This window comes from Cheilinus undulatus, linkage group 17 (genome assembly GCF_018320785.1).
Source record: "Cheilinus undulatus linkage group 17, ASM1832078v1, whole genome shotgun sequence".
Classification (NCBI taxonomy): Eukaryota; Metazoa; Chordata; class Actinopteri; order Labriformes; family Labridae; genus Cheilinus; species Cheilinus undulatus.
Window position 1 is genome coordinate 43669068 of NC_054881.1, and position 27831 is coordinate 43696898.

At 41.5% G+C, this 27831-nt stretch overlaps 1 protein-coding gene across 1 annotated transcript in view; it reads left to right on the plus strand.

Moving 5' to 3' along the window:
- Positions 1-220: 220 nt before the first annotated feature.
- The window catches only part of slc12a2 (solute carrier family 12 member 2), a 141791-nt gene continuing 114180 nt past the window's right edge, over positions 221-27831 (plus strand). The window contains exons 1-2 of the mRNA XM_041810617.1: positions 221-721; positions 7390-7836. Of these exons, the coding sequence (XP_041666551.1) occupies positions 614-721; positions 7390-7836 (555 nt within the window). The 5' untranslated portion in view covers positions 221-613. The remainder of the gene's footprint in view (positions 722-7389; positions 7837-27831) is intronic.

The following is a 27831-nucleotide window of genomic DNA, read 5'->3' on the forward strand; positions in this document are numbered from 1 at the left end:
AGACAGACGGACAGACAGACATCAGCACGCGCTCTCACACAAAGCTCAGCCTGTTGTTGGTGCAGTTTCACCCCCTCCCCTCCACGTCCTTCAGTATTGTGATGTCTTCTCGCGACACTTCCCTCCCCTTTGAAAAAAAGGGACGGGATCGATGACTTCTCGCGAGAGTTGCCTCAGCGGGAGCCCACCCTTCAGTGATGTCGACTGCAGTTAGTATAATAGCAGAGAGGGAAGCGCAGGGAGTCTAGGAGGAGCTGCGGCAAGGTCGACACCAGCATCCTGCCCCGAACCGCCGAACCATCGGAGACCGAGACACCGAGACTGAGACCCACACCCGCGACAGAGTAGATCCGGATTAACTCCACAGTTCCGCGTCCACCGGGAGAATTTGGATTTACATCCGCGGAAGAGGAAGAGGAGAGAGTTTGAAGTTTGTCGCCTCATGTTCAGAGGCAGCTAACAGCGACCCTCCGCGTCCCTCCGCGCCGCTTTCCGCGCCTCTCTGCCCGGTGAAAAGGCAGCGAGCGGCGCGTGTGTCACGGAGCTCCTCCCGTTAGTTAGCGGACCGTAACGTGGCTTCCTGTCGCTCGGCTCTCACGTTTGTTTTGGTGCCATGTCAGCCACATCTCCCGCTCCTCCCGCCGCGGCGGAAAATGACTTTCTAGCGCCGGACGCGGGGCTGAGGCCGCCGGGTCCGACGCCCAGCCAGAGCCGCTTCCAGGTAGGGATGCTACGATCTCTTATTTTTAAGCGCCAACATGTGGTTCCTCTTTCAGCCGAAGGAGGACGGCTGCCCGGGCCTCATGCTCCCGGGAGCTCCGAGTTAGCTGTGAAATATGAGGATGGCTGTAAAACTACCGAGGAGGACTGGGGGGAGTATTCAGAGAGACAACATAGAAACATGTTCAGATGACCCTGAAAGTCCCAGGGCTGACCCCCGACTACTACAGCAAAGTCCAAGTCCTTCAGACCCCCCAGATGTCTTCATCCCAGGCTAATAATCCTCCGTTAGCCCGTTTAGGAGGACTAGAGCAGGAATGACCAGATTACTGTGGTTAGATGGTATTAATGACCAGTCAGATTACATGAGGATATTTCCTCAGGAATTAACTTTTATTTCTTGTTTTTTTTCACCTGGCCTAGAGATGTGTAAAAATAAGGTTTAGTCCTGACGCTGCTCTAAGTGTTGTTGGTTATTTATGGTCCATAGTTCTAAATATTCTCTTATTTTGAGGTTTTTTGCTAAATATTAAGGGTTTTTTGTTAATATTTTCCCACCTCCTCCATATAACCTAGTATTCCCCGATGTCCTGAATAAAGTCTGAGATCTAACTGCACTTTCACCTTTATTAGGACAGTTTTGCATCCATTTATTAGTTTTGATGTGTGATTATGGATGCACAGATCTAGACTCCAGTATTGATTATCTTTGCTGATAGGAAGGGCTGAACGATTTGAGAAAATCATTTAATTGTGATTTTTCTACCCAATATTTCTTAAATTCCTCATTTCATGTATTTTCCAACAAATAAGCAATAATCAGTTTTAAATGATAACAGAATTAGGTTAAACTGAGCTGAACAATTTCTAAAAACATCTGACTGTGAAGATTTTGACTCTTTTTGTGAATTGGATATGAACTGTTGGATTAAAGGGAACCATGACTTTTATATAATTCCCATCTTAAACAAGGAAAACATTTAGTAATGAAGAAAATAGGATTTTTCTGGTACATTTTTCTACACCACTAGAATGATTACATGATGTGTAATCGCTGCAAAAAGAAGTCTTAAACTGGGGTTTTGACTCAGATTTCAGGTTAAAGAAATTTTGCACCTTCTGCCATTTGAAAATCGCTGCAGGCCATGTTGCAGTTTAATCTGATTTGCAATTAACTGCCCAGCCCTAATAGAGCCCAGATACTGGCTCTGACACGTGGAAGTTTGCAGCTGTTATTGAACATTTTTATATTTACCTCTCAGGTAAACTAAAGTGGAGCCGTCTCTGCAGTGTGGTGATATTATTTTAACATAATTAATGAGGATAAAATCAGAAAAGACGAAGAACCTGCAAACAGTCAAGAAGAAGAGCGAGAGGAACAGAAGATCAAAATAGAACCAGAGAAGAACTTTGAAGAAACTTATTTAGTATAAATAAATGGATTTAACATCCTCCATTACCCGAACGTACCAGTTTAAAACAGTATAGGAGCGTCCCTGTTTAAATAGTTGTTAGTAATAAAAGAATAGAGTTAAGCTGATTTTTCCTCCAGGTGGATTTTTTATTATTATGGATCAAATTTATAACTCTGTTAGCAACGATGTTAACTGTGGGAGCGGTTAATCTGTTAATCTGTTAATCTCTAACAAAGTTAACTGAGTTATCATTAAACCTGAATGTCCATCCTCAGTGATGCTTGGCCACGTTATCACGGTTATTTACTAAACCGCTGTTTTTAAAGGACCCCAGCACACATCCCTAGAAAGCTCTGATCCCCCAGCCTCGGTCTACGCCTCGGTGAGCCCACTGACTAACAGACCAGGATTTACAGAGTCCATTAGAGTCGCTCCTGATCAGAATATCGCAGAAACTGTCCTGCTGGATCAGAGAGAGTCCCACCGTCTAAATCCAGGAGAAGATTAAACCCAAACCCCCAGACCCACGCGCTGATTCAAATCTACAAACATTATTATTCTCTCTAAGAGCTCTGCAGACTTCACGTCAGCGAGGCGGCGTTTCACAATAAAAGCCTCTGGAGCAGAGAGGAACAGTATTAGAGTTTCATTTAGCCGGAGTGTAGATGTTCATCTGGAAAATGTCTGAAACTCTGCTGGAATATGTTTCCTTTAATTTAGCTTCAGTTAAAGTCTGATCATTCAGTCTTTTCACATTCTATTTTATTTAACAGACTTTAGTGAAGTTTTTCCCACAATAATCTCCTGTGGTACAAACTGAAAACATGGATGTTATATTTAGGAATGACCCTTCTTTTATCTACTCATCACATTCATTGTGTCCTATTTCCCTGACCCCCGTGACCCCTGGAGGGTCAGGACCCCCACTTTAAATAAACACTGCTCCAGCATACAGGAGGCTGAGAGTTCTTATTTTAACGCTAAAACCAAAGTAAAGGTGGAATATTCTGGGTTTAACTGCAGCAGACATTAGTTTAGGAAGTGAAGCGTCTGTATCAGCAGATATAAGAATGATGGTATTTATCACCCTTTTATTTACCTTAAATATGGACCACATGGAGGACTGAATCAGAGCAGTTTCAGCCTTTACCAGCAGACCAGTCAGCTCTTTGTCCTTAAACTTTAAAGTGTGTTTGAATCTTTTATATCTAAACTTTATTTATTTAGTGACGTCAGCTAAAACGAGTCAGTCAGTACTTTCATATAAATGTGTATCCCTAATTTCTGAAGATTGTTTTCCACACGGGCTTTAGGACCACATTCATTGGGCCTTTTGGTGTGTAATGGTTTGTAGTCTGGTTCCTTTTCCCTCATATTTCCATGACCCCCCCCCCAGCATCCCACGGCGACCATGGGGGGGGGGTCTGGACCCTCCACTTTGAACAACACTGCTCCAAAGAACAGGAAGCCATTTATAGTTGTTTAAAATGTTAAAGGAGAACAAATAAAACAGAAGTTAGAGGTTTTTAACTTTGGTTAAACTTTACTTTAAATGTTTTTAACTTTGGTTAAACTTTACTTTAAAGGTTTTTAACTTTGGTTAAACTTTACTTTAGTTAAAGGTTTTTAACTTTGGTTAAACTTTACTTTAAATGTTTTTAACTTTGGTTAAACTTTACTTTAGTTAAAGGTTTTTAACTTTGGTTAAACTTTACTTTAGTTAAAGGTTTTTAACTTTGGTTAAACTTTACTTTAGTTAAAGGTTTTTAACTTTGGTTAAACTTTACTTTAAAGGTTTTTAACTTTGGTTAAACTTTACTTTAGTTAAAGGTTTTTAACTTTGGTTAAACTTTACTTTAGTTAAAGGTTTTTAACTTTGGTTAAACTTTACTTTAAATGTTTTTAACTTTGGTTAAACTTTACTTTAAAGGTTTTTAACTTTGGTTAAACTTTACTTTAGTTAAAGGTTTTTAACTTTGGTTAAACTTTACTTTAAATGTTTTTAACTTTGGTTAAACTTTACTTTAGTTAAAGGTTTTTAACTTTGGTTAAACTTTACTTTAGTTAAAGGTTTTTAACTTTGGTTAAACTTTACTTTAGTTAAAGGTTTTTAACTTTGGTTAAACTTTACTTTAAAGGTTTTTAACTTTGGTTAAACTTTACTTTAGTTAAAGGTTTTTAACTTTGGTTAAACTTTACTTTAGTTAAAGGTTTTTAACTTTGGTTAAACTTTACTTTAAAGGTTTTTAACTTTGGTTAAACTTTACTTTAGTTAAAGGTTTTTAACTTTGGTTAAACTTTGCTTTAAAGGTTTTTAACTTTGGTTAAACTTTACTTAAGTTAAAGGTTTTTAACTTTGGTTAAACTTTGCTTTAGTTAAAGGTTTTTAACTTTGGTTAAACTTTACTTTAGTTAAAGGTTTTTAACTTTGGTTAAACTTTACTTTAGTTTAAGGTTTTTAACTTTGGTTAAACTTTACTTTAAAGGTTTTTAACTTTGGTTAAACTTTACTTTAGTTAAAGGTTTTTAACTTTGGTTAAACTTTGCTTTAGTTAAAGGTTTTTAGCTTTGGTTAAACTTTACTTAAGTTAAAGGTTTTTAACTTTGGTTAAACTTTGCTTTAGTTAAAGGTTTTTAACTTTGGTTAAACTTTACTTTAGTTTAAGGTTTTTAACTTTGGTTAAACTTTACTTTAGTTTAAGGTTTTTAACTTTGGTTAAACTTTACTTTAAAGGTTTTTAACTTTGGTTAAACTTTGCTTTAGTTAAAGGTTTTTAACTTTGGTTAAACTTTACTTTAAATGTTTTTAACTTTGGTTAAACTTTGCTTTAGTTAAAGGTTTTTAGCTTTGGTTAAACTTTACTTAAGTTAAAGGTTTTTAACTTTGGTTAAACTTTGCTTTAGTTAAAGGTTTTTAACTTTGGTTAAACTTTACTTTAGTTTAAGGTTTTTAACTTTGGTTAAACTTTACTTTAAAGGTTTTTAACTTTGGTTAAACTTTACTTTAGTTAAAGGTTTTTAACTTTGGTTAAACTTTGCTTTAGTTAAAGGTTTTTAACTTTGGTTAAACTTTACTTAAGTTAAAGGTTTTTAACTTTGGTTAAACTTTGCTTTAGTTAAAGGTTTTTAACTTTGGTTAAACTTTACTTTAGTTTAAGGTTTTTAACTTTGGTTAAACTTTACTTTAGTTTAAGGTTTTTAACTTTGGTTAAACTTTACTTTAAAGGTTTTTAACTTTGGTTAAACTTTGCTTTAGTTAAAGGTTTTTAACTTTGGTTAAACTTTACTTTAAATGTTTTTAACTTTGGTTAAACTTTGCTTTAGTTAAAGGTTTTTAACTTTGGTTAAACTTTACTTTAAAGGTTTTTAACTTTGGTTAAACTTTACTTTAAAGGTTTTTAACTTTGGTTAAACTTTACTTTAGTTTAAGGTTTTTAACTTTGGTTAAACTTTACTTTAGTTAAAGGTTTTTAACTTTGGTTAAACTTTACTTTAGTTAAAGGTTTTTAACTTTGGTTAAACTTTGCTTTAGTTAAAGGTTTTTAACTTTGGTTAAACTTTACTTTAAAGGTTTTTAACTTTGGTTAAACTTTACTTTAAAGGTTTTTAACTTTGGTTAAACTTTACTTTAGTTTAAGGTTTTAACTTTGGTTAAACTTTACTTTAGTTTAAGGTTTTTAACTTTGGTTAAACTTTACTTTAGTTAAAGGTTTTTAACTTTGGTTAAACTTTACTTTAAAGGTTTTTAACTTTGGTTAAACTTTACTTTTAAGGTTTTTAACTTTGGTTAAACTTTACTTTAGTTAAAGGTTTTTAACTTTGGTTAAACTTTACTTTAGTTTAAGGTTTTTAACTTTGGTTAAACTTTGCTTTAGTTAAAGGTTTTTAACTTTGGTTAAACTTTGCTTTAGTTAAAGGTTTTTAACTTTGGTTAAACTTTGCTTTAGTTAAAGGTTTTTAACTTTGGTTAAACTTTACTTTAAAGGTTTTTAACTTTGGTTAAACTTTACTTTAGTTTAAGGTTTTAACTTTGGTTAAACTTTACTTTAGTTTAAGGTTTTTAACTTTGGTTAAACTTTACTTTAGTTAAAGGTTTTTAACTTTGGTTAAACTTTACTTTAAAGGTTTTTAACTTTGGTTAAACTTTACTTTAGTTAAAGGTTTTTAACTTTGGTTAAACTTTACTTTAGTTTAAGGTTTTTAACTTTGGTTAAACTTTACTTTAAAGGTTTTTAACTTTGGTTAAACTTTGCTTTAGTTAAAGGTTTTTAACTTTGGTTAAACTTTGCTTTAGTTAAAGGTTTTTAACTTTGGTTAAACTTTACTTTAAAGGTTTTTAACTTTGGTTAAACTTTACTTTAAAGGTTTTTAACTTTGGTTAAACTTTACTTTAGTTAAAGGTTTTTAACTTTGGTTAAACTTTACTTTAAAGGTTTTTAACTTTGGTTAAACTTTACTTTAAAGGTTTTTAACTTTGGTTAAACTTTACTTTAAAGGTTTTTAACTTTGGTTAAACTTTACTTTAAAGGTTTTTAACTTTGGTTAAACTTTACTTTAGTTTAAGGTTTTTAACTTTGGTTAAACTTTACTTTAGTTTAAGGTTTTTAACTTTGGTTAAACTTTACTTTAAAGGTTTTTATCTTTGGTTAAACTTTACTTTAAAGGTTTTTAACTTTGTTACATACAAATACTCAGGGTGAGTAATCAGTACTCTAGAGTCCAGAGCTGGGTGGGGATCCTGAAGTACTCAGGGTGAGTTATCAGTACTCTAGAGTCCAGAGCTGGGTGGGGATCCTGAAGTACTCAGGGTGAGTTATCAGTACTCTAGAGTCCAGAGCTGGGTGGGGATCCTGAAGTACTCAGGGTGAGTTATCAGTACTCTAGAGTCCAGAGCTGGGTGGGGATCCTGAAGTACTCAGGGTGAGTTATCAGTACTCTAGAGTCCAGAGCTGGGTGGGGATCCTGAAGTACTCAGGGTGAGTTATCAGTACTCTAGAGTCCAGAGCTGGGTGGGGATCCTGCAGATGCTGCTGAACCTTTAAAAACAATAACAGCAGAGGTTTATTTGTACAGCAGGTTTCATTAAAGCTAACAGCAAGCTTCCCAGCATGCAGTTCAACAAAATGAGAGCAAACAGACAATAACAACATCTGAGTGTTAAAATCAAACAGTCTGACAGAGACTAGGATTTAGTACCCGTGCTGCTTTAGACTGTGGTGGAGAGTGACTCCGTATATCTGCCTCATCCTTCCAGGTTGACCTCGTTGCAGAGGCAGGGGGCGCCACTGACGAGAAGTCCCTGAGCTCAGACGCCTCCACCACGGCCCCGTCCAGCGATAAGGCCGTTCCCGCAGACGCCTCGGACGCGGGGGCCGGCGGGGAGGAAGCCAAAGGTCGGTTTCGGGTGGTGAACTTTGCAGATCCGAGCGGCGCCAGCAACCCGGCCTCTCCGGATGCGCCTCCGGCCGACGGGCTGCAGAATGGCGACACGGTGATGAGCGAGACCAGCCTGCACTCGTCCACGGGCGGCCAGCATCACTACCACTACGACACCCACACCAACACCTACTACCTGAGGACGTTCGGACACAACACCATTGACGCCGTGCCCAACATCGACTTCTACCGGCAGACGGCGGCTCCTCTGGGGGAGAAGATGATCAGACCCACCCTGTCGGAGCTGCACGACGAGCTGGACAAGGTAAGCCCGCCCACACGGCTCTGAAGTGGACGTTAATAGGGTTAACAAGCTCATTAATGAGTGGTAGCGATTAGCTGTCATCCTCCTCCAATCGCGGCCTTTCTGTGATAATTGAACATGTTTCCTCTGACACCGCGGGCGTTCATGATCCACGTTCTAACAACACACACTCTTGTCTGAACGTCTCCAGCAGAGGGGGTGTGTGGCGGCTGGGGCTGAGGTCACGGCGCTCTGTGGAGCTGCTGTTGTACGTTATAATGAAAAGGATCTTCCCAGATTGTTGTTGCTGCGGAGGCTGAGGAAAAATGTTGTCTAAATAATAAACGCTGCTGTTGTCAGAGCTTTAAAATCCGTTTTCATGCTGGAAATCTGCAGCAGCTTCTGCTGCTGATGGAGAAACATCGCTGACAGTTTGACCCCTTGTGTTTTCAGCAGCAGCAGAAATGAGTCTGATATATATTAGAACAGGAGGTCTGAGTGTCGTTGATGGAGGTGTGCGTGTAGAACAGTGCTGTGACTGTTTTACCGTAGATGCCACCTTCAGCAGCAATGTGCAGAACCTTTAGAAACTCTGCAGTCTGCTGCATGGAGAATCGGACTAATATCCACTTACAGGAGAGATATTTGGGTTCAGCAGAGATTGAATCTGTTGAATAAAGACAGTGGACCATGGACATGTGATGTGTGCTCATAAATCCAGTCTCCTGACACTTTAATAGACCTCATGGGGAGTCCACAAAGCTGAGCCCCAAGGCTGACTCCAGCCCAGCTCCTCAGTGACGGATGTGAAACTGAATGAACGTGAAACGTGTGAGTCGCCACCAGGCTGATCAGATGTTCTCCATGTTTCAGGGAATTTTGCGTCTTCTTCCTTTAGTTTTTCTGTAGAAAGATCTTAACAACGTTGGAGTATATCTCTAAATCAGACCAGCATACTCAGGCTTTATTTCTTAGACTAACTCAGGTGTATCACCTGTTAACTGTTGCTACTTCCTGTTTATTTCTAACGAGACAAACAAACAGTACAGCTCTTAGCTGTAATACTAACATAGTAGTATAAGGTTGGATACCTCCTCCCTGTCCCCCTCCTACCTGTCCTCCTCCTCCCTGTCCTCCTCCTCCCTGTCCTCCTCCTAACTGTCCTCCTCCTCCCTGTCCTCCTCCTCCCTGTCCTCCTCCTCCCTGTCCTCCTCCTAATTGTCCTCCTCCTAACTGTCCCCCTCCTACTTGTCCTCCTCCTCCCTGTCCTCCTCCTCCCTGTCCTCCTCCTAACTGTCCTCCTCCTCCCTGTCCTCCTCCTCCCTGTCCTCCTCCTCCCTGTCCTCCTCCTAACTGTCCTCCTCCTAACTGTCCCCCTCCTACCTGTCCTCCTCCTACCTGTCCTCCTCCTCCCTGTCCTCCTCCTAACTGTCCTCCTCCTAACTGTCCTCCTCCTAACTGTCCTCCTCCTACCTGTCCTCCTCCTCCCTGTCCTCCTCCTAACTGTCCTCCTCCTCCCTGTCCTCCTCCTCCCTGTCCTCCTCCTAACTGTCCCCCTCCTACCTGTCCTCCTCCTACCTGTCCTCCTCCTAACTGTCCTCCTCCTAACTGTCCTCCTCCTACCTGTCCTCCTCCTCCCTGTCCCCCTCCTACCTGTCCTCCTCCTACCTGTCCTCCTCCTCCCTGTCCTCCTCCTAACTGTCCTCCTCCTCCCTGTCCTCCTCCTAACTGTCCTCCTCCTAACTGTCCCCCTCCTACTTGTCCTCCTCCTCCCTGTCCTCCTCCTCCCTGTCCTCCTCCTACCTGTCCTCCTCCTCCCTGTCCTCCTCCTAACTGTCCTCCTCCTCCCTGTCCTCCTCCTACCTGTACTCCTCCTAACTGTCCCCCTCCTACCTGTCCTCCTCCTCCCTGTCCTCCTCCTAACTGTCCTCCTCCTCCCTGTCCTCCTCCTACCTGTCCTCCTCCTACCTGTCCTCCTCCTACCTGTCCTCCTCCTCCCTGTCCTCCTCCTCCCTGTCCTCCTCCTCCCTGTCCTCCTCCTACCTGTCCTCCTCCTCCCTGTCCTCCTCCTACCTGTCCTCCTCCTCCCTGTCCTCCTCCTACCTGTCCTCCTCCTAACTGTCCCCCTCCTCCCTGTCCTCCTCCCTGTCCCTCTCCTCCCTGTCCTCCTCCCTGTCCTCCTCCTCCCTGTCCTCCTCCTCCCTGTCCTCCTCCTACCTGTCCTCCTCCTCCCTGTCCTCCTCCTCCCTGTCCTCCTCCTCCCTGTCCTCCTCCTACCTGTCCTCCTCCCTGTCCTCCTCCTCCCTGTCCTCCTCCTCCCTGTCCTCCTCCTCCCTGTCCTCCTCCTACCTGTCCTCCTCCCTGTCCTCCTCCTCCCTGTCCTCCTCCTCCCTGTCCTCCTCCCTGTCCTCCTACCTGTCCTCCTCCACCCCGTCCTCCTCCTCCCTCTCCCCCTCCTCCCTGTCCTCCTCCCTGTCCTCCTCCCTGTCCCCCCCTTGTCCTCCTCCTCCCTGTCCTCCTCCTCCCTCTCCCCTCCTCCTGTCCTCCTCCCTGTCCCCCTTGTCCTCCTCCACCCCGTCCTCCTCCTCCCTCTCCCCTCCTCCCTGTCCTCCTCCTGTCCTCCTCCCCTGTCCCCCTTGTCCTCCTCCTCCCTGTCCTCCTCCTCCCTCTCCCCCTCCTCCCTGTCCTCCTCCCTGTCCTCCTACCTGTCCTCCTCCTCCCTGTCCTCCTCCCTGTGCTCCTCCTCCCTGACTAAAGTATGTGGGATGTGAGATTAAGATCTACTAGGTTTGGTGCAGAAATGTTAATCACTGGAGGTTCAGTGTCTCTTTAAAGTGAACTTTTTGTCAAAGACTCATTAAAGTGTAAATTAAGTTCAGATATTAAGCAGCAGAGATGTCCTGACAAACAGTTTCTACATTTAAGTGAGAATAAATGATCTTTGTTTATACAGAAATTACAGAAAATAACACTCACCTATCAAGTTTATCCTCTGTCAGATCAGATTAACTAATCATATCAAAATTAGAATCTGTTTTTTCTTACAGCTCTGGCGTCCTGTTTGGGGTCACGGGGCGCTGGAGCCTGTCCCATCTGTCATTAGGAGGGAGGCAGGGCACGCAGAGACAAACAACCAGGCAGGCTCACACTCACACCTACGGGCAATTTAGAGCCCCTAGTTAACCTGACAAGCATGTCTTTGGTGGTGGGAGGAAGCCAGACCGAACACACGTATGCAAACTTACAACAGAAGTCAGAATCAAATCCTTCATCCCGACTTTAAACCGACCAAAACATTCTAGTAGCTGGAAGACCAGTGGTTATGTCAGCCTGGGTGTCCACATACTTTTGGCCACATGCTGTAGGTGAATATTTGTACTGCTCTTTAACCAGGAGGACCCTAAACATCCTGACAAAGAGAATGAAAATGTTTAAAGTAGTCATCAGTGACCAGAGAAGCCTCCACCGCTGTTCCTCAGATGAACGTCTGGTTCTCATCTTCACCTCCTGACATCGACCGTCTTCATCTGCCCCGTCATGTATCGTTGTCTTCCTGGAAGCAAACGCTCGGCAGAGCCGACTGATTAGTTTCTCCTCTGCAGACGCCGTTTTCACTGGAATCAGCCGCCGTGTTTGCTGGAGCTGAAGGTCGCTGCAGCGTGTGAGCGATGACGGCTCGCTCTCTTTGAGCTGATTTAGGTGGGCAGAGGTGACCTGAAGGGGTGTTTCTGCTGGACCCCCGTCCGTGCCGGAACCCGGGGTTATATTTGATGTCATCTAATTTAAAGCTCCTGATAAATCTCAGCGTGTCCCTGTAAACACGCAGCTATGAATAGAAGAAGTCATGACATGCAGTAATCTGTATCAGTAATCTGTGTCAGCCCCTTTTTTACTTCATATCCTGCAGTGATTTTCTAAATAGAGTCCGACCCTTTAAAGCTGCTCAGCAGACAGTTAGAGCTGAGTTAGAGGGCTGTTTATATCAGTCAGTGTTTGCTAATCCAGCCTGGTTCATTAAAAACTCTGAGTTAGTTCAGCCTGGTTTATTACAGAACTCTGAGGTTAGTTCAGCCTGGCTCATTAAAGAACTCTGAGGTTAGTTAAGCCTGGTTTATTACAGAACTCTGAGGTTAGTTCAGCCTGGTTTATTACAGAACTCTGAGGTTAGTTCAGCCTGGTTTATTACAGAACTCTGAGGTTAGTTAAGCCTGGTTCATTAAAGAACTCTGAGGTTAGTTAAGCCTGGTTTATTACAGAACTCTGAGGTTAGTTAAGCCTGGTTCATTAAAGAACTCTGAGGTTAGTTCAGCCTGGTTCATTAAAGAACTCTGAGGTTAGTTAAGCCTGGTTCATTAAAGAACTCTGAGGTTAGTTAAGCCTGGTTTATTACAGAACTCTGAGGTTAGTTCAGCCTGGTTTATTACAGAACTCTGAGGTTAGTTCAGCCTGGTTCATTAAAGAACTCTGAGGTTAGTTAAGCCTGGTTCATTAAAGAACTCTGAGGTTAGTCAAGCCTGGTTTATTACAGAACTCTGAGGTTAGTTCAGCCTGGTTTATTACAGAACTCTGAGGTTAGTTCAGCCTGGTTCATTAAAGAACTCTGAGGTTAGTTCAGCCTGGTTTATTACAGAACTCTGAGGTTAGTTCAGCCTGGTTCATTAAAGAACTCTGAGGTTAGTTAAGCCTGGTTCATTAAAGAACTCTGAGGTTAGTCAAGCCTGGTTTATTACAGAACTCTGAGGTTAGTTCAGCCTGGTTCATTAAAGAACTCTGAGGTTAGTCAAGCCTGGTTTATTACAGAACTCTGAGGTTAGTCAAGCCTGGTTTATTACAGAACTCTGAGGTTAGTTCAGCCTGGTTCATTAAAGAACTCTGAGGTTAGTTAAGCCTGGTTTATTTCAGAACTCTGAGGTTAGTTCAGCCTGGTTCATTAAAGAACTCTGAGGTTAGTTCAGCCTGGTTCATTAAAGAACTCTGAGGTTAGTTAAGCCTGGTTTATTACTGAACTCTGAGGTTAGTTCAGCCTGGTTCATTAAAGAACTCTGAGGTTAGTTAAGCCTGGTTCATTAAAGAACTCTGAGGTTAGTTAAGCCTGGTTCATTACAGAACTCTGAGGTTAGTTCAGCCTGGTTCATTAAAGAACTCTGAGGTTAGTTAAGCCTGGTTCATTACAGAACTCTGAGGTTAGTTCAGCCTGGTTCATTAAAGAACTCTGAGGTTAGTTAAGCCTGGTTCATTACAGAACTCTGAGGTTAGTTCAGCCTGGTTCATTAAAGAACTCTGAGGTTAGTTAAGCCTGGTTCATTACAGAACTCTGAGGTTAGTTCAGCCTGGTTCATTAAAGAACTCTGAGGTTAGTTTAGCCTGGTTCATTAAAGAACTCTGAGGTTAGTTCAGCCTGGTTCATTAAAGAACTCTGAGGTTAGTTTAGCCTGGTTCATTAAAGAACTCTGAGGTTAGTTCAGCCTGGTTTATTAAAGAACTCTGAGGTTAGTTCAGCCTGGTTCATTACAGAACTCTGAGGTTAGTTCAGCCTGGTTCATTAAAGAACTCTGAGGTTAGTTCAGCCTGGTTTATTACAGAACTCTGAGGTTAGTTCAGCCTGGTTCATTACAGAACTCTGAGGTTAGTTCAGCCTGGTTCATTAAAGAACTCTGAGGTTAGTTCAGCCTGGTTTATTAAAGAACTCTGAGGTTAGTTCAGCCTGGTTCATTAAAGAACTCTGAGGTTAGTTAAGCCTGGTTTATTACAGAACTCTGAGGTTAGTTCAGCCTGGTTCATTAAAGAACTCTGAGGTTAGTTAAGCCTGGTTTATTACAGAACTCTGAGGTTAGTTCAGCCTGGTTCATTACAGAACTCTGAGGTTAGTTAAGCCTGGTTTATTACAGAACTCTGAGGTTAGTTCAGCCTGGTTCATTAAAGAACTCTGAGGTTAGTTCAGCCTGGTTCATTACAGAACTCTGAGGTTAGTTAAGCCTGGTTCATTGAAGAACTCTGAGGTTAGTTAAGCCTGGTTCATTGAAGAACTCTGAGGTTAGTTCAACCTGGTTCATTAAAGAACTCTGAGGTTAGTTCAGCCTGGTTCATTAAAGAACTCTGAGGTTAGTTCAGCCTGGTTCATTAAAGAACTCTGAGGTTAGTTCAGCCTGGTTCATTAAAGAACTCTGAGGTTAGTTTAGCCTGGTTTATTACAGAACTCTGAGGTTAGTTCAGCCTGGTTCATTAAAGAACTCTGAGGTTAGTTAAGCCTGGTTCATTAAAGAACTCTGAGGTTAGTTTAGCCTGGTTCATTAAAGAACTCTGAGGTTAGTTTAGCCTGGTTTATTACAGAACTCTGAGGTTAGTTAAGCCTGGTTCATTAAAGAACTCTGAGGTTAGTTAAGCCTGGTTCATTAAAGAACTCTGAGGTTAGTTTAGCCTGGTTCATTACAGAACTCTGAGGTTAGTTAAGCCTGGTTCATTAAAGAACTCTGAGGTTAGTTTAGCCTGGTTCATTACAGAACTCTGAGGTTAGTTAAGCCTGGTTCATTAAAGAACTCTGAGGTTAGTTAAGCCTGGTTTATTACAGAACTCTGAGGTTAGTTCAGCCTGGTTCATTAAAGAACTCTGAGGTTAGTTCAGCCTGGTTCATTACAGAACTCTGAGGTTAGTTAAGCCTGGTTCATTAAAGAACTCTGAGGTTAGTTCAGCCTGGTTCATTACAGAACTCTGAGGTTAGTTAAGCCTGGTTCATTAAAGAACTCTGAGGTTAGTTAAGCCTGGTTCATTAAAGAACTCTGAGGTTAGTTAAGCCTGGTTCATTGAAGAACTCTGAGGTTAGTTCAGCCTGGTTTATTACAGAACTCTGAGGTTAGTTAAGCCTGGTTCATTAAAGAACTCTGAGGTTAGTTAAGCCTGGTTCATTAAAGAACTCTGAGGTTAGTTTAGCCTGGTTCATTACAGAACTCTGAGGTTAGTTAAGCCTGGTTCATTAAAGAACTCTGAGGTTAGTTTAGCCTGGTTCATTACAGAACTCTGAGGTTAGTTAAGCCTGGTTCATTAAAGAACTCTGAGGTTAGTTAAGCCTGGTTTATTACAGAACTCTGAGGTTAGTTCAGCCTGGTTCATTAAAGAACTCTGAGGTTAGTTCAGCCTGGTTCATTACAGAACTCTGAGGTTAGTTAAGCCTGGTTCATTAAAGAACTCTGAGGTTAGTTCAGCCTGGTTCATTACAGAACTCTGAGGTTAGTTAAGCCTGGTTCATTAAAGAACTCTGAGGTTAGTTAAGCCTGGTTCATTAAAGAACTCTGAGGTTAGTTAAGCCTGGTTCATTGAAGAACTCTGAGGTTAGTTCAGCCTGGTTTATTAAAGAACTCTGAGGTTAGTTAAGCCTGGTTCATTAAAGAACTCTGAGGTTAGTTAAGCCTGGTTCATTACAGAACTCTGAGGTTAGTTAAGCCTGGTTCATTAAAGAACTCTGAGGTTAGTTTAGCCTGGTTCATTAAAGAACTCTGAGGTTAGTTCAGCCTGGTTCATTAAAGAACTCTGATGTTAGTTAAGCCTGGTTTATTACAGAACTCTGAGGTTAGTTCAGCCTGGTTTATTACAGAACTCTGAGGTTAGTTAAGCCTGGTTCATTAAAGAACTCTGAGGTTAGTTAAGCCTGGTTCATTAAAGAACTCTGAGGTTAGTTCAGCCTGGTTTATTACAGAACTCTGAGGTTAGTTCAGCCTGGTTCATTACAGAACTCTGAGGTTAGTTAAGCCTGGTTCATTAAAGAACTCTGAGGTTAGTTAAGCCTGGTTCATTGAAGAACTCTGAGGTTAGTTAAGCCTGGTTCATTGAAGAACTCTGAGGTTAGTTCAGCCTGGTTCATTAAAGAACTCTGAGGTTAGTTCAGCCTGGTTCATTAAAGAACTCTGAGGTTAGTTTAGCCTGGTTCATTACAGAACTCTGAGGTTAGTTAAGCCTGGTTCATTAAAGAACTCTGAGGTTAGTTAAGCCTGGTTCATTGAAGAACTCTGAGGTTAGTTAAGCCTGGTTCATTAAAGAACTCTGAGGTTAGTTAAGCCTGGTTCATTACAGAACTCTGAGGTTAGTTCAGCCTGGTTCATTAAAGAACTCTGAGGTTAGTTTAGCCTGGTTTATTAAAGAACTCTGAGGTTAGTTAAGCCTGGTTCATTAAAGAACTCTGAGGTTAGTTCAGCCTGGTTCATTAAAGAACTCTGAGGTTAGTTCAGCCTGGTTCATTAAAGAACTCTGAGGTTAGTTTAGCCTGGTTCATTAAAGAACTCTGAGGTTAGTTCAGCCTGGTTCATTAAAGAACTCTGAGGTTAGTTAAGCCTGGTTCATTAAAGAACTCTGAGGTTAGTTAAGCCTGGTTCATTAAAGAACTCTGAGGTTAGTTCAGCCTGGTTCATTAAAGAACTCTGAGGTTAGTTCAGCCTGGTTCATTAAAGAACTCTGAGGTTAGTTTAGCCTGGTTCATTAAAGAACTCTGAGGTTAGTTCAGCCTGGTTCATTAAAGAACTCTGAGGTTAGTTAAGCCTGGTTCATTAAAGAACTCTGAGGTTAGTTAAGCCTGGTTCATTAAAGAACTCTGAGGTTAGTTCAGCCTGGTTCATTAAAGAACTCTGAGGTTAGTTAAGCCTGGTTCATTAAAGAACTCTGAGGTTAGTTAAGCCTGGTTCATTACAGAACTCTGAGGTTAGTTCAGCCTGGTTCATTAAAGAACTCTGAGGTTAGTTTAGCCTGGTTTATTAAAGAACTCTGAGGTTAGTTAAGCCTGGTTTATTAAAGAACTCTGAGGTTAGTTCAGCCTGGTTCATTAAAGAACTCTGAGGTTAGTTCAGCCTGGTTCATTAAAGAACTCTGAGGTTAGTTCAGCCTGGTTCATTAAAGAACTCTGAGGTTAGTTCAGCCTGGTTCATTAAAGAACTCTGAGGTTAGTTAAGCCTGGTTCATTAAAGAACTCTGAGGTTAGTTAAGCCTGGTTCATTAAAGAACTCTGAGGTTAGTTCAGCCTGGTTCATTAAAGAACTCTGAGGTTAGTTCAGCCTGGTTCATTAAAGAACTCTGAGGTTAGTTTAGCCTGGTTCATTAAAGAACTCTGAGGTTAGTTCAGCCTGGTTCATTAAAGAACTCTGAGGTTAGTTAAGCCTGGTTCATTAAAGAACTCTGAGGTTAGTTAAGCCTGGTTCATTAAAGAACTCTGAGGTTAGTTCAGCCTGGTTCATTACAGAACTCTGAGGTTAGTTAAGCCTGGTTTATTACAGAACTCTGAGGTTAGTTCAGCCTGGTTCATTAAAGAACTCTGAGGTTAGTTCAGCCTGGTTCATTACAGAACTCTGAGGTTAGTTAAGCCTGGTTCATTGAAGAACTCTGAGGTTAGTTAAGCCTGGTTCATTGAAGAACTCTGAGGTTAGTTCAACCTGGTTCATTAAAGAACTCTGAGGTTAGTTCAGCCTGGTTCATTAAAGAACTCGGAGGTTAGTTCAGCCTGGTTCATTAAAGAACTCTGAGGTTAGTTCAGCCTGGTTCATTAAAGAACTCTGAGGTTAGTTTAGCCTGGTTTATTACAGAACTCTGAGGTTAGTTCAGCCTGGTTCATTAAAGAACTCTGAGGTTAGTTAAGCCTGGTTCATTAAAGAACTCTGAGGTTAGTTAAGCCTGGTTCATTAAAGAACTCTGAGGTTAGTTAGCCTGGTTTTATTACAGAACTCTGAGGTTAGTTAAGCCTGGTTCATTAAAGAACTCTGAGGTTAGTTAAGCCTGGTTCATTAAAGAACTCTGAGGTTAGTTTAGCCTGGTTCATTACAGAACTCTGAGGTTAGTTAAGCCTGGTTCATTAAAGAACTCTGAGGTTAGTTTAGCCTGGTTCATTACAGAACTCTGAGGTTAGTTAAGCCTGGTTCATTAAAGAACTCTGAGGTTAGTTAAGCCTGGTTTATTACAGAACTCTGAGGTTAGTTCAGCCTGGTTCATTAAAGAACTCTGAGGTTAGTTCAGCCTGGTTCATTACAGAACTCTGAGGTTAGTTAAGCCTGGTTCATTAAAGAACTCTGAGGTTAGTTCAGCCTGGTTCATTACAGAACTCTGAGGTTAGTTAAGCCTGGTTCATTAAAGAACTCTGAGGTTAGTTAAGCCTGGTTCATTAAAGAACTCTGAGGTTAGTTAAGCCTGGTTCATTGAAGAACTCTGAGGTTAGTTCAGCCTGGTTTATTACAGAACTCTGAGGTTAGTTAAGCCTGGTTCATTAAAGAACTCTGAGGTTAGTTAAGCCTGGTTCATTACAGAACTCTGAGGTTAGTTCAGCCTGGTTCATTAAAGAACTCTGAGGTTAGTTTAGCCTGGTTTATTAAAGAACTCTGAGGTTAGTTAAGCCTGGTTTATTACAGAACTCTGAGGTTAGTTCAGCCTGGTTCATTAAAGAACTCTGAGGTTAGTTTAGCCTGGTTCATTACAGAACTCTGAGGTTAGTTCAGCCTGGTTCATTAAAGAACTCTGAGGTTAGTTAAGCCTGGTTCATTAAAGAACTCTGAGGTTAGTTCAGCCTGGTTCATTAAAGAACTCTGAGGTTAGTTCAGCCTGGTTCATTAAAGAACTCTGAGGTTAGTTCAGCCTGGTTCATTAAAGAACTCTGAGGTTAGTTCAGCCTGGTTCATTAAAGAACTCTGAGGTTAGTTAAGCCTGGTTCATTACAGAACTCTGAGGTTAGTTAAGCCTGGTTCATTAAAGAACTCTGAGGTTAGTTTAGCCTGGTTCATTAAAGAACTCTGAGGTTAGTTCAGCCTGGTTCATTAAAGAACTCTGAGGTTAGTTAAGCCTGGTTTATTACAGAACTCTGAGGTTAGTTCAGCCTGGTTTATTACAGAACTCTGAGGTTAGTTAAGCCTGGTTCATTAAAGAACTCTGAGGTTAGTTAAGCCTGGTTCATTAAAGAACTCTGAGGTTAGTTCAGCCTGGTTTATTACAGAACTCTGAGGTTAGTTCAGCCTGGTTCATTACAGAACTCTGAGGTTAGTTAAGCCTGGTTCATTAAAGAACTCTGAGGTTAGTTAAGCCTGGTTCATTGAAGAACTCTGAGGTTAGTTAAGCCTGGTTCATTGAAGAACTCTGAGGTTAGTTCAGCCTGGTTCATTAAAGAACTCTGAGGTTAGTTCAGCCTGGTTCATTAAAGAACTCTGAGGTTAGTTTAGCCTGGTTCATTACAGAACTCTGAGGTTAGTTAAGCCTGGTTCATTAAAGAACTCTGAGGTTAGTTAAGCCTGGTTCATTGAAGAACTCTGAGGTTAGTTAAGCCTGGTTCATTAAAGAACTCTGAGGTTAGTTAAGCCTGGTTCATTACAGAACTCTGAGGTTAGTTCAGCCTGGTTCATTAAAGAACTCTGAGGTTAGTTTAGCCTGGTTTATTAAAGAACTCTGAGGTTAGTTAAGCCTGGTTTATTAAAGAACTCTGAGGTTAGTTCAGCCTGGTTCATTAAAGAACTCTGAGGTTAGTTCAGCCTGGTTCATTAAAGAACTCTGAGGTTAGTTTAGCCTGGTTCATTAAAGAACTCTGAGGTTAGTTCAGCCTGGTTCATTAAAGAACTCTGAGGTTAGTTAAGCCTGGTTCATTAAAGAACTCTGAGGTTAGTTAAGCCTGGTTCATTAAAGAACTCTGAGGTTAGTTCAGCCTGGTTCATTAAAGAACTCTGAGGTTAGTTCAGCCTGGTTCATTAAAGAACTCTGAGGTTAGTTTAGCCTGGTTCATTAAAGAACTCTGAGGTTAGTTCAGCCTGGTTCATTAAAGAACTCTGAGGTTAGTTAAGCCTGGTTCATTAAAGAACTCTGAGGTTAGTTAAGCCTGGTTCATTAAAGAACTCTGAGGTTAGTTCAGCCTGGTTCATTAAAGAACTCTGAGGTTAGTTAAGCCTGGTTCATTAAAGAACTCTGAGGTTAGTTAAGCCTGGTTCATTACAGAACTCTGAGGTTAGTTCAGCCTGGTTCATTAAAGAACTCTGAGGTTAGTTTAGCCTGGTTTATTAAAGAACTCTGAGGTTAGTTAAGCCTGGTTTATTAAAGAACTCTGAGGTTAGTTCAGCCTGGTTCATTAAAGAACTCTGAGGTTAGTTCAGCCTGGTTCATTAAAGAACTCTGAGGTTAGTTTAGCCTGGTTCATTAAAGAACTCTGAGGTTAGTTCAGCCTGGTTCATTAAAGAACTCTGAGGTTAGTTAAGCCTGGTTCATTAAAGAACTCTGAGGTTAGTTTAGCCTGGTTCATTACAGAACTCTGAGGTTAGTTCAGCCTGGTTCATTAAAGAACTCTGAGGTTAGTTAAGCCTGGTTCATTAAAGAACTCTGAGGTTAGTTCAGCCTGGTTCATTAAAGAACTCTGAGGTTAGTTCAGCCTGGTTCATTAAAGAACTCTGAGGTTAGTTCAGCCTGGTTCATTAAAGAACTCTGAGGTTAGTTCAGCCTGGTTCATTAAAGAACTCTGAGGTTAGTTCAGCCTGGTTCATTAAAGAACTCTGAGGTTAGTTAAGCCTGGTTCATTACAGAACTCTGAGGTTAGTTAAGCCTGGTTCATTAAAGAACTCTGAGGTTAGTTTAGCCTGGTTCATTAAAGAACTCTGAGGTTAGTTCAGCCTGGTTCATTAAAGAACTCTGAGGTTAGTTAAGCCTGGTTTATTACAGAACTCTGAGGTTAGTTCAGCCTGGTTTATTACAGAACTCTGAGGTTAGTTAAGCCTGGTTCATTAAAGAACTCTGAGGTTAGTTAAGCCTGGTTCATTAAAGAACTCTGAGGTTAGTTCAGCCTGGTTTATTACAGAACTCTGAGGTTAGTTCAGCCTGGTTCATTACAGAACTCTGAGGTTAGTTAAGCCTGGTTCATTAAAGAACTCTGAGGTTAGTTAAGCCTGGTTCATTAAAGAACTCTGAGGTTAGTTAAGCCTGGTTCATTAAAGAACTCTGAGGTTAGTTCAGCCTGGTTCATTAAAGAACTCTGAGGTTAGTTAAGCCTGGTTCATTAAAGAACTCTGAGGTTAGTTTAGCCTGGTTCATTAAAGAACTCTGAGGTTAGTTAAGCCTGGTTCATTAAAGAACTCTGAGGTTAGTTAAGCCTGGTTCATTAAAGAACTCTGAGGTTAGTTAAGCCTGGTTCATTAAAGAACTCTGAGGTTAGTTAAGCCTGGTTCATTAAAGAACTCTGAGGTTAGTTCAGCCTGGTTCATTAAAGAACTCTGAGGTTAGTTTAGCCTGGTTCTTTATTAAAGAACTCTGAGGTTAGTTAAGCCTGGTTTTATTAAAGAACTCTGAGGTTAGTTCAGCCTGGTTCATTAAAGAACTCTGAGGTTAGTTCAGCCTGGTTCATTAAAGAACTCTGAGGTTAGTTCAGCCTGGTTCATTAAAGAACTCTGAGGTTAGTTCAGCCTGGTTCATTAAAGAACTCTGAGGTTAGTTTAGCCTGGTTCATTAAAGAACTCTGAGGTTAGTTAAGCCTGGTTCATTAAAGAACTCTGAGGTTAGTTGATCCTGGTTCATTAAAGAACTCTGAGGTTAGTTAAGCCTGGTTCATTAAAGAACTCTGAGGTTAGTTCAGCCTGGTTCATTAAAGAACTCTGAGGTTAGTTAAGCCTGGTTCATTAAAGAACTCTGAGGTTAGTTAAGCCTGGTTCATTAAAGAACTCTGAGGTTAGTTCAGCCTGGTTCATTAAAGAACTCTGAGGTTAGTTTAGCCTGGTTTATTAAAGAACTCTGAGGTTAGTTAAGCCTGGTTTATTAAAGAACTCTGAGGTTAGTTCAGCCTGGTTCATTAAAGAACTCTGAGGTTAGTTCAGCCTGGTTCATTAAAGAACTCTGAGGTTAGTATAGCCTGGTTCATTAAAGAACTCTGAGGTTAGTTCAGCCTGGTTCATTAAAGAACTCTGAGGTTAGTTAAGCCTGGTTCATTAAAGAACTCTGAGGTTAGTTAAGCCTGGTTCATTAAAGAACTCTGAGGTTAGTTCAGCCTGGTTCATTAAAGAACTCTGAGGTTAGTTTAGCCTGGTTCATTAAAGAACTCTGAGGTTAGTTCAGCCTGGTTCATTAAAGAACTCTGAGGTTAGTTAAGCCTGGTTCATTAAAGAACTCTGAGGTTAGTTCAGCCTGGTTCATTAAAGAACTCTGAGGTTAGTTTAGCCTGGTTCATTAAAGAACTCTGAGGTTAGTTCAGCCTGGTTCATTAAAGAACTCTGAGGTTAGTTAAGCCTGGTTCATTAAAGAACTCTGAGGTTAGTTAAGCCTGGTTCATTAAAGAACTCTGAGGTTAGTTCAGCCTGGTTCATTAAAGAACTCTGAGGTTAGTTAAGCCTGGTTCATTAAAGAACTCTGAGGTTAGTTCAGCCTGGTTCATTAAAGAACTCTGAGGTTAGTTTAGCCTGGTTCATTAAAGAACTCTGAGGTTAGTTCAGCCTGGTTCATTAAAGAACTCTGAGGTTAGTTAAGCCTGGTTCATTAAAGAACTCTGAGGTTAGTTAAGCCTGGTTCATTAAAGAACTCTGAGGTTAGTTCAGCCTGGTTCATTAAAGAACTCTGAGGTTAGTTCAGCCTGGAGTTTACAGCTTCAGATCAGCAGTCGTTACATGTAGACAGCAGCAGGTCATGTGACCCTGGTGTAGAGGTCAGACAGGAAGAACAGCCAGAAGTCTGCTAAAGAACTCTGAGGTTAGGCGCTGGTTCATTATCAGAACTCTGAGGTTAGTTAACCACCTTAGAGGACTCTGATCCAGATCACTGAAGAACTCTGAGGTTAGCAGACCTGGTTCATTAAAGAACTCTGAGGTTAGACTGGGAAGAGACTCTGAGGTCTAGAGGAGTCTAGGCCTGAGACCAGAGTCTAGAGGAGTCTAGGACTGAGACCAGAGTCTAGAGGAGTCTAGGCCTGAGACCAGAGTCTAGAGGAGTCTAGGACTGAGACCAGAGTCTAGAGAAGTCCAGGACTGAGACCAGAGTCTAGAGGAGTCTAGGACTGAGACCAGAGTCTAGAGGAGTCTAGGACTGAGACCAGAGTCTAGAGGAGTCTAGGACTGAGACCAGAGTCTAGAGGAGTCTAGGACTGAGACCAGAGTCTAGAGGAGTCTAGGACTGAGACGGTCTGAGAGGAAGAGCTGTGATTGGCTGTGGGAGCTGTGGGAGGGGATAGTTAGATAATTATTAAACTGGTATTTTGACACATTTCCAGTAACAGAAACATATCAGCTGTCTGAATTATTTATTGCAGGCGGTATTTTGGTTTAATCTAATTTGTGATGGATCCTGGCCTGGTTCATTAAAGAACTCTGAGGTTAGTTGATTCATTAAAGAACTCTGAGGTTATTGATGTTATTGATACTCTGAGGTTAGTTCAGCCTGGTTCATTAAAGAACTCTGAGGTTGATGTTATTGATATTACTGATATTGATGTTATTGATGTTATTGATATTACTGATATTGATGTTATTGATGTTATTGATATTATTGATATTGATATTATTGATATTGATGTTATTGATATTATCGCTGTTATTGATGTGGAAGCAGACCGGCTGTAGAGAGGAGGAGGAGGAGGAGGAGGAGAGAAAGGAAACAAGTGCTCCTCATGAAGATGTTGTTAAATTACAGCAGGAACCTGAGGTGGAGATGAAACCTTCTTATCTCACCTCCATCATGACTGCTAACGTCTACAAATTTAGTCTTTCAGCCTCAATCATTCACTTGTTTGACTTTTGAGCTCATACCTCTCCACACACTTTAGGACATTGTTGCATGATTATGTAGTCATGATTTATTGCAAACATCCTGTGCTGGAGTTAGGTAACTTCCTTTTAGTCCATCCTCACCCTATCAGAACAACAACAGGCGTCTTTCTCTGTGCATGTTTGCTGCTTTAGCAACCAGGGAGGAGTCTGGAGTCATGCTGCATCAGTTAGAGATATAAATAAATGCTCTTAATTGCTCCACACAGCCATCAATTCATTATCAATTAATCAATAACGCCACATTTTTAAGGGATCCTCGTCCCGGAGGACAGCTCCTGTGGTGGAAACATGGCGTTAGAAAAAGTGGAAATGCAGGTTGTAGACGCTACACATTTAAAATGTGAGTCCTGTGCAGGAAAGGGTTAAAGGAGAGTGAGGATCTGTCTGACCTCACTTTAGATAAATCAGATGGTGAGCAGAAATATCAGCGTTTGTGCAGAAAGGCCATGGAGGAACCTCGAGTTCACATTCCTCAGAGATATGACTCTCGTAGTGAAACGCCAGAGAATATGGCGTGATGAATTTGTTTATCTCAAACAGAGGCAGGACAAAAATCTGTTAAAGGTCGCTGGTAAAAGCTGAAATCATCCTCAGGGTCAGGAGAAGTCTCATCCGTCTCCTGAACTGTTTAGTCTCTCACAGGCGAAAGCTCCAGCCCAGAGGGGTTTTAAGGTCATGTAGGATTAAAACATCATTTCAGGGTTTGATGTGCAGCCTTTAAAACAGGAGTCACCAACTACATTTGAACAAAGGCCAGCTTTCTCCTGAACAGGCACTTCAGGGGCCCGACTTTAAATAAACACAGGACATTTTTTAACAGTCTTGTATATTTATATATATTTATATATGTATGTATTTTTTTCTTTTATGCATATATATATTTTTATAGAGTTTTTTTCCTTTATTAATGTATTTATATATTATTCTTTTATGTATAATTTTTTCTTTTATATATGGATTTTTTTTACTTTTATATATACATTTTGTTTCTTTAATACATAGATTTTTTTCTTTTTTGTGTATATATATATATATTTATAGTTTTTCTTTTTTTGCATGCAGTTTTTAGGCTGTAACAGTGAGATCAGTTGCGATATAGCAACCAGCCACAAGGGGGCGATTGATATATTTTAACTGAATTTGATAAGTTTGATCCTAAATAAATAAACTTCACTCTCAAAACTTGAATCCAAACGTTTCCATTGACAACAGCAGTTTATTTTTAAATGAAGACTCGGCTGATAATTCATATATCTATGTTTATTTGTTACAGGTGGATTTCTGAATAATGGAGGGAACATAAAGCCATTCCTGATTGAATTGTTTCAATCTCAGTCATTTTAGTAACTGTAGGGAGTTCAGAAAAAAACATTCTATAATGACCACAGCATATGTTTTCCTCTGCATGTCCTGAATAAAATAATGTTATTGTGGCTGGATCTGAGAGATGGGGGCCCTGATGTGGCCCCCGGGCCACCAGTTGATGATCACTGCTGTGAAAGATAATTTAGGAGCACATCCTGCCTATACAGTCTAATTTATTTTAGTGTTTGGGTTCAGCTTCTGATTTGTGAGAATCGTGGATGTCATGGATAAGATAGGGATGTCCCTCTTTACTCCAAAGCATTCATTCTTTATTCCTAAAGCATTTCAGACTTACTATGATGATCATCAGGCTGTTTTTGTCTCCTCATGCTCCTGACGTCTGCTCTCTGCAGCTGTGTTCTAGTACTATAACGACAGTTCAGCATTGTTTCTGCAGAACGTGGGCACTCCTCCGTTTGTGGAGTTTGATCAGGAGCTAAGGTGGACCAGGACATCCCTAAAAGAACACTAATGAGCTGGGAAAGCCGTCATGGTTAGGCTGTAACTGGTCTAAGCTGTTGCATACATGCTGACTAATCTTTATATGGATTTACTGCCTTTACTGCTGCTGCTGAGAGTGCTCTGATGAACTTTTAGCTCATCAATATTCAGGAAATGATGCAGCAGCCCGTGGATAATAACATGCTTGTTCTCTGCATTAGCAGCCATCACAGTCAGACGGCGTTGGTGTGAGGAGGATCCAGGGTCATACTGCTCCCTAAATCAGAGTCAGGACTTTAAGGTCTGCTTCATGACAAGGCTGGATGTTAGGGTGACGAGGTCAAAGACGACTGCAGGCTCTAAACACCAGAAACATTCACCTGATCTGTTTGGGCCGCAGCTCCGATCACGCTGGTTGGACGTTTTCTGGTCGAGTTCGTCCCTGACCAGAAGTCGACGCAGACTTCCTCCTGTCGGTTTTATTTAAATGAAAAATGTTGAAAGCCATCTTCCTTCCCCTTCTCCTGATCATGAAGTGGTTTGTGTTGAAAAGCTGCTCTCATATCTCCTCAAGGTTAGCGCTGACAGAGAGCGTCTTTGTCTGTCGTCTCTTAACGTCAGCGTCACACAGTCGCTGTCATCACCTCTAAATGAACGTGCATGGCTTTAATAATCCTCAGGTTCATGAAGTGGACTCTGTTTGGGCCAGTATCAGAGAATCCGGTCTAAAGTCAGACTGTTTGAAGGTCTCTGTGACCTCCGTGTTTCCTCGTATCTAGCCGCCATGAAGAGTTTCTCTCTCTGCGCTCAGATCGAAGCTACAGTGGAAATTCTGCTGTAAGCATCGACTGATGTTCATGGACTGGCACCGATCAATGGGTCATATTCAGCGTACTCTCAGGGCAGATAGAGACGCCGACGGCGGCTGCATTACTGTCAGATTAACGCCATAATGCACGCTTTCTGGGTCACGCCTCAGTGGGAGTCATAGCAGGAAGAAACTTGGTAGAATATAAGATTTTACATCTATGTTGAGAAAGAAATATTCAACTGGAGCTCAACCTTCACAGGTCTCACTATAAAGCTTATTTAAAGCCACAGTATGTCATTTTTTTCACTAGAATATCTTTAATAACATTTTAATTAAGGATTGATTACTTCTGTTACAGATATTTTTGAGTAAAAGCAGAGAAATTAACGAATTATCACTAATATTACTACTACAGTTTCTATTATGGCCTGTGCTGCTGGCATCAGGGTGGCTAATGCTGTCTGCCATGTGGTCTGTTTAGTATCCCACAATGCATCGTGACTGCTGTTCATGCTGTTCCTTTGTTGCGTCATACTTTGCCAATTTGCCCATGTCAATACATGTAGAACCTGGAGGAACCGGCCTGAAGAGCACGTAATGGAGAAAAGGAGAGACAGAGAGTCTGTGACGTGGTCCTCAGAGTCTGTGACGTGGTCCTCAGAGTCTGTGACGTGGTCCTCAGAGTCTGTGACGTGGTCCTCAGAGTCTGTGACGTGGTCCTCAGAGTCTGTGACGTGGTCCTTAGAGTCTGTGACGTGGTCCTCAGAGTCTGTTACGTGGTCCTCAGAGTCAGTGATGTGGTCCTCAGAGTCTGTGACGTGGTCCTCAGAGTCTGTGACGTGGTCCTCAGAGTCTGTTACGTGGTCCTCAGAGTCAGTGATGTGGTCCTCAGAGTCTGTGACGTGGTCCTCAGAGTCAGTGATGTGGTCCTCAGAGTCTGTGACGTGGTCCTCAGAGTCAGTGATGTGGTCCTCAGAGTCTGTGACGTGGTCCTCAGAGTCTGTGACGTGGTCCTCAGAGTCTGTTACGTGGTCCTCAGAGTCAGTGATGTGGTCCTCAGAGTCTGTGACGTGGTCCTCAGAGTCTGTGACGTGGTCCTCAGAGTCTGTTACGTGGTCCTCAGAGTCAGTGATGTGGTCCTCAGAGTCTGTGACGTGGTCCTCAGAGTCTGTTACGTGGTCCTCAGAGTCAGTGATGTGGTCCTCAGAGTCTGTGACGTGGTCCTCAGAGTCTGTGACGTGGTCCTCAGAGTCTGTTACGTGGTCCTCAGAGTCAGTGATGTGGTCCTCAGAGTCTGTGACGTGGTCCTCAGAGTCTGTGACGTGGTCCTCAGAGTCTGTGACGTGGTCCTCAGAGTCAGTGATGTGGTCCTCAGAGTCTGTGACGTGGTCCTCAGAGTCTGTGACGTGGTCCTTAGAGTCTGTGACGTGGTCCTCAGAGTCTGTGACGTGACTTTTTGTCACAAAGTAATTGTTTTTGTTTTTAGTTAGGGTTAGTCTGATAACTGGTGATAATAGTGGGATCTATTCATGCTAAGGTAAAAGTCTGGCTGTAATCAGGTGTCTGATGTGTGTGTGACGGTTGTATTCTGGGGTGTGACGGTCGTATTTGTGCCCCTGCTCTGGTGTTTCTGGTCCTTAATCAGCCAGCAGCGGTGTTTTC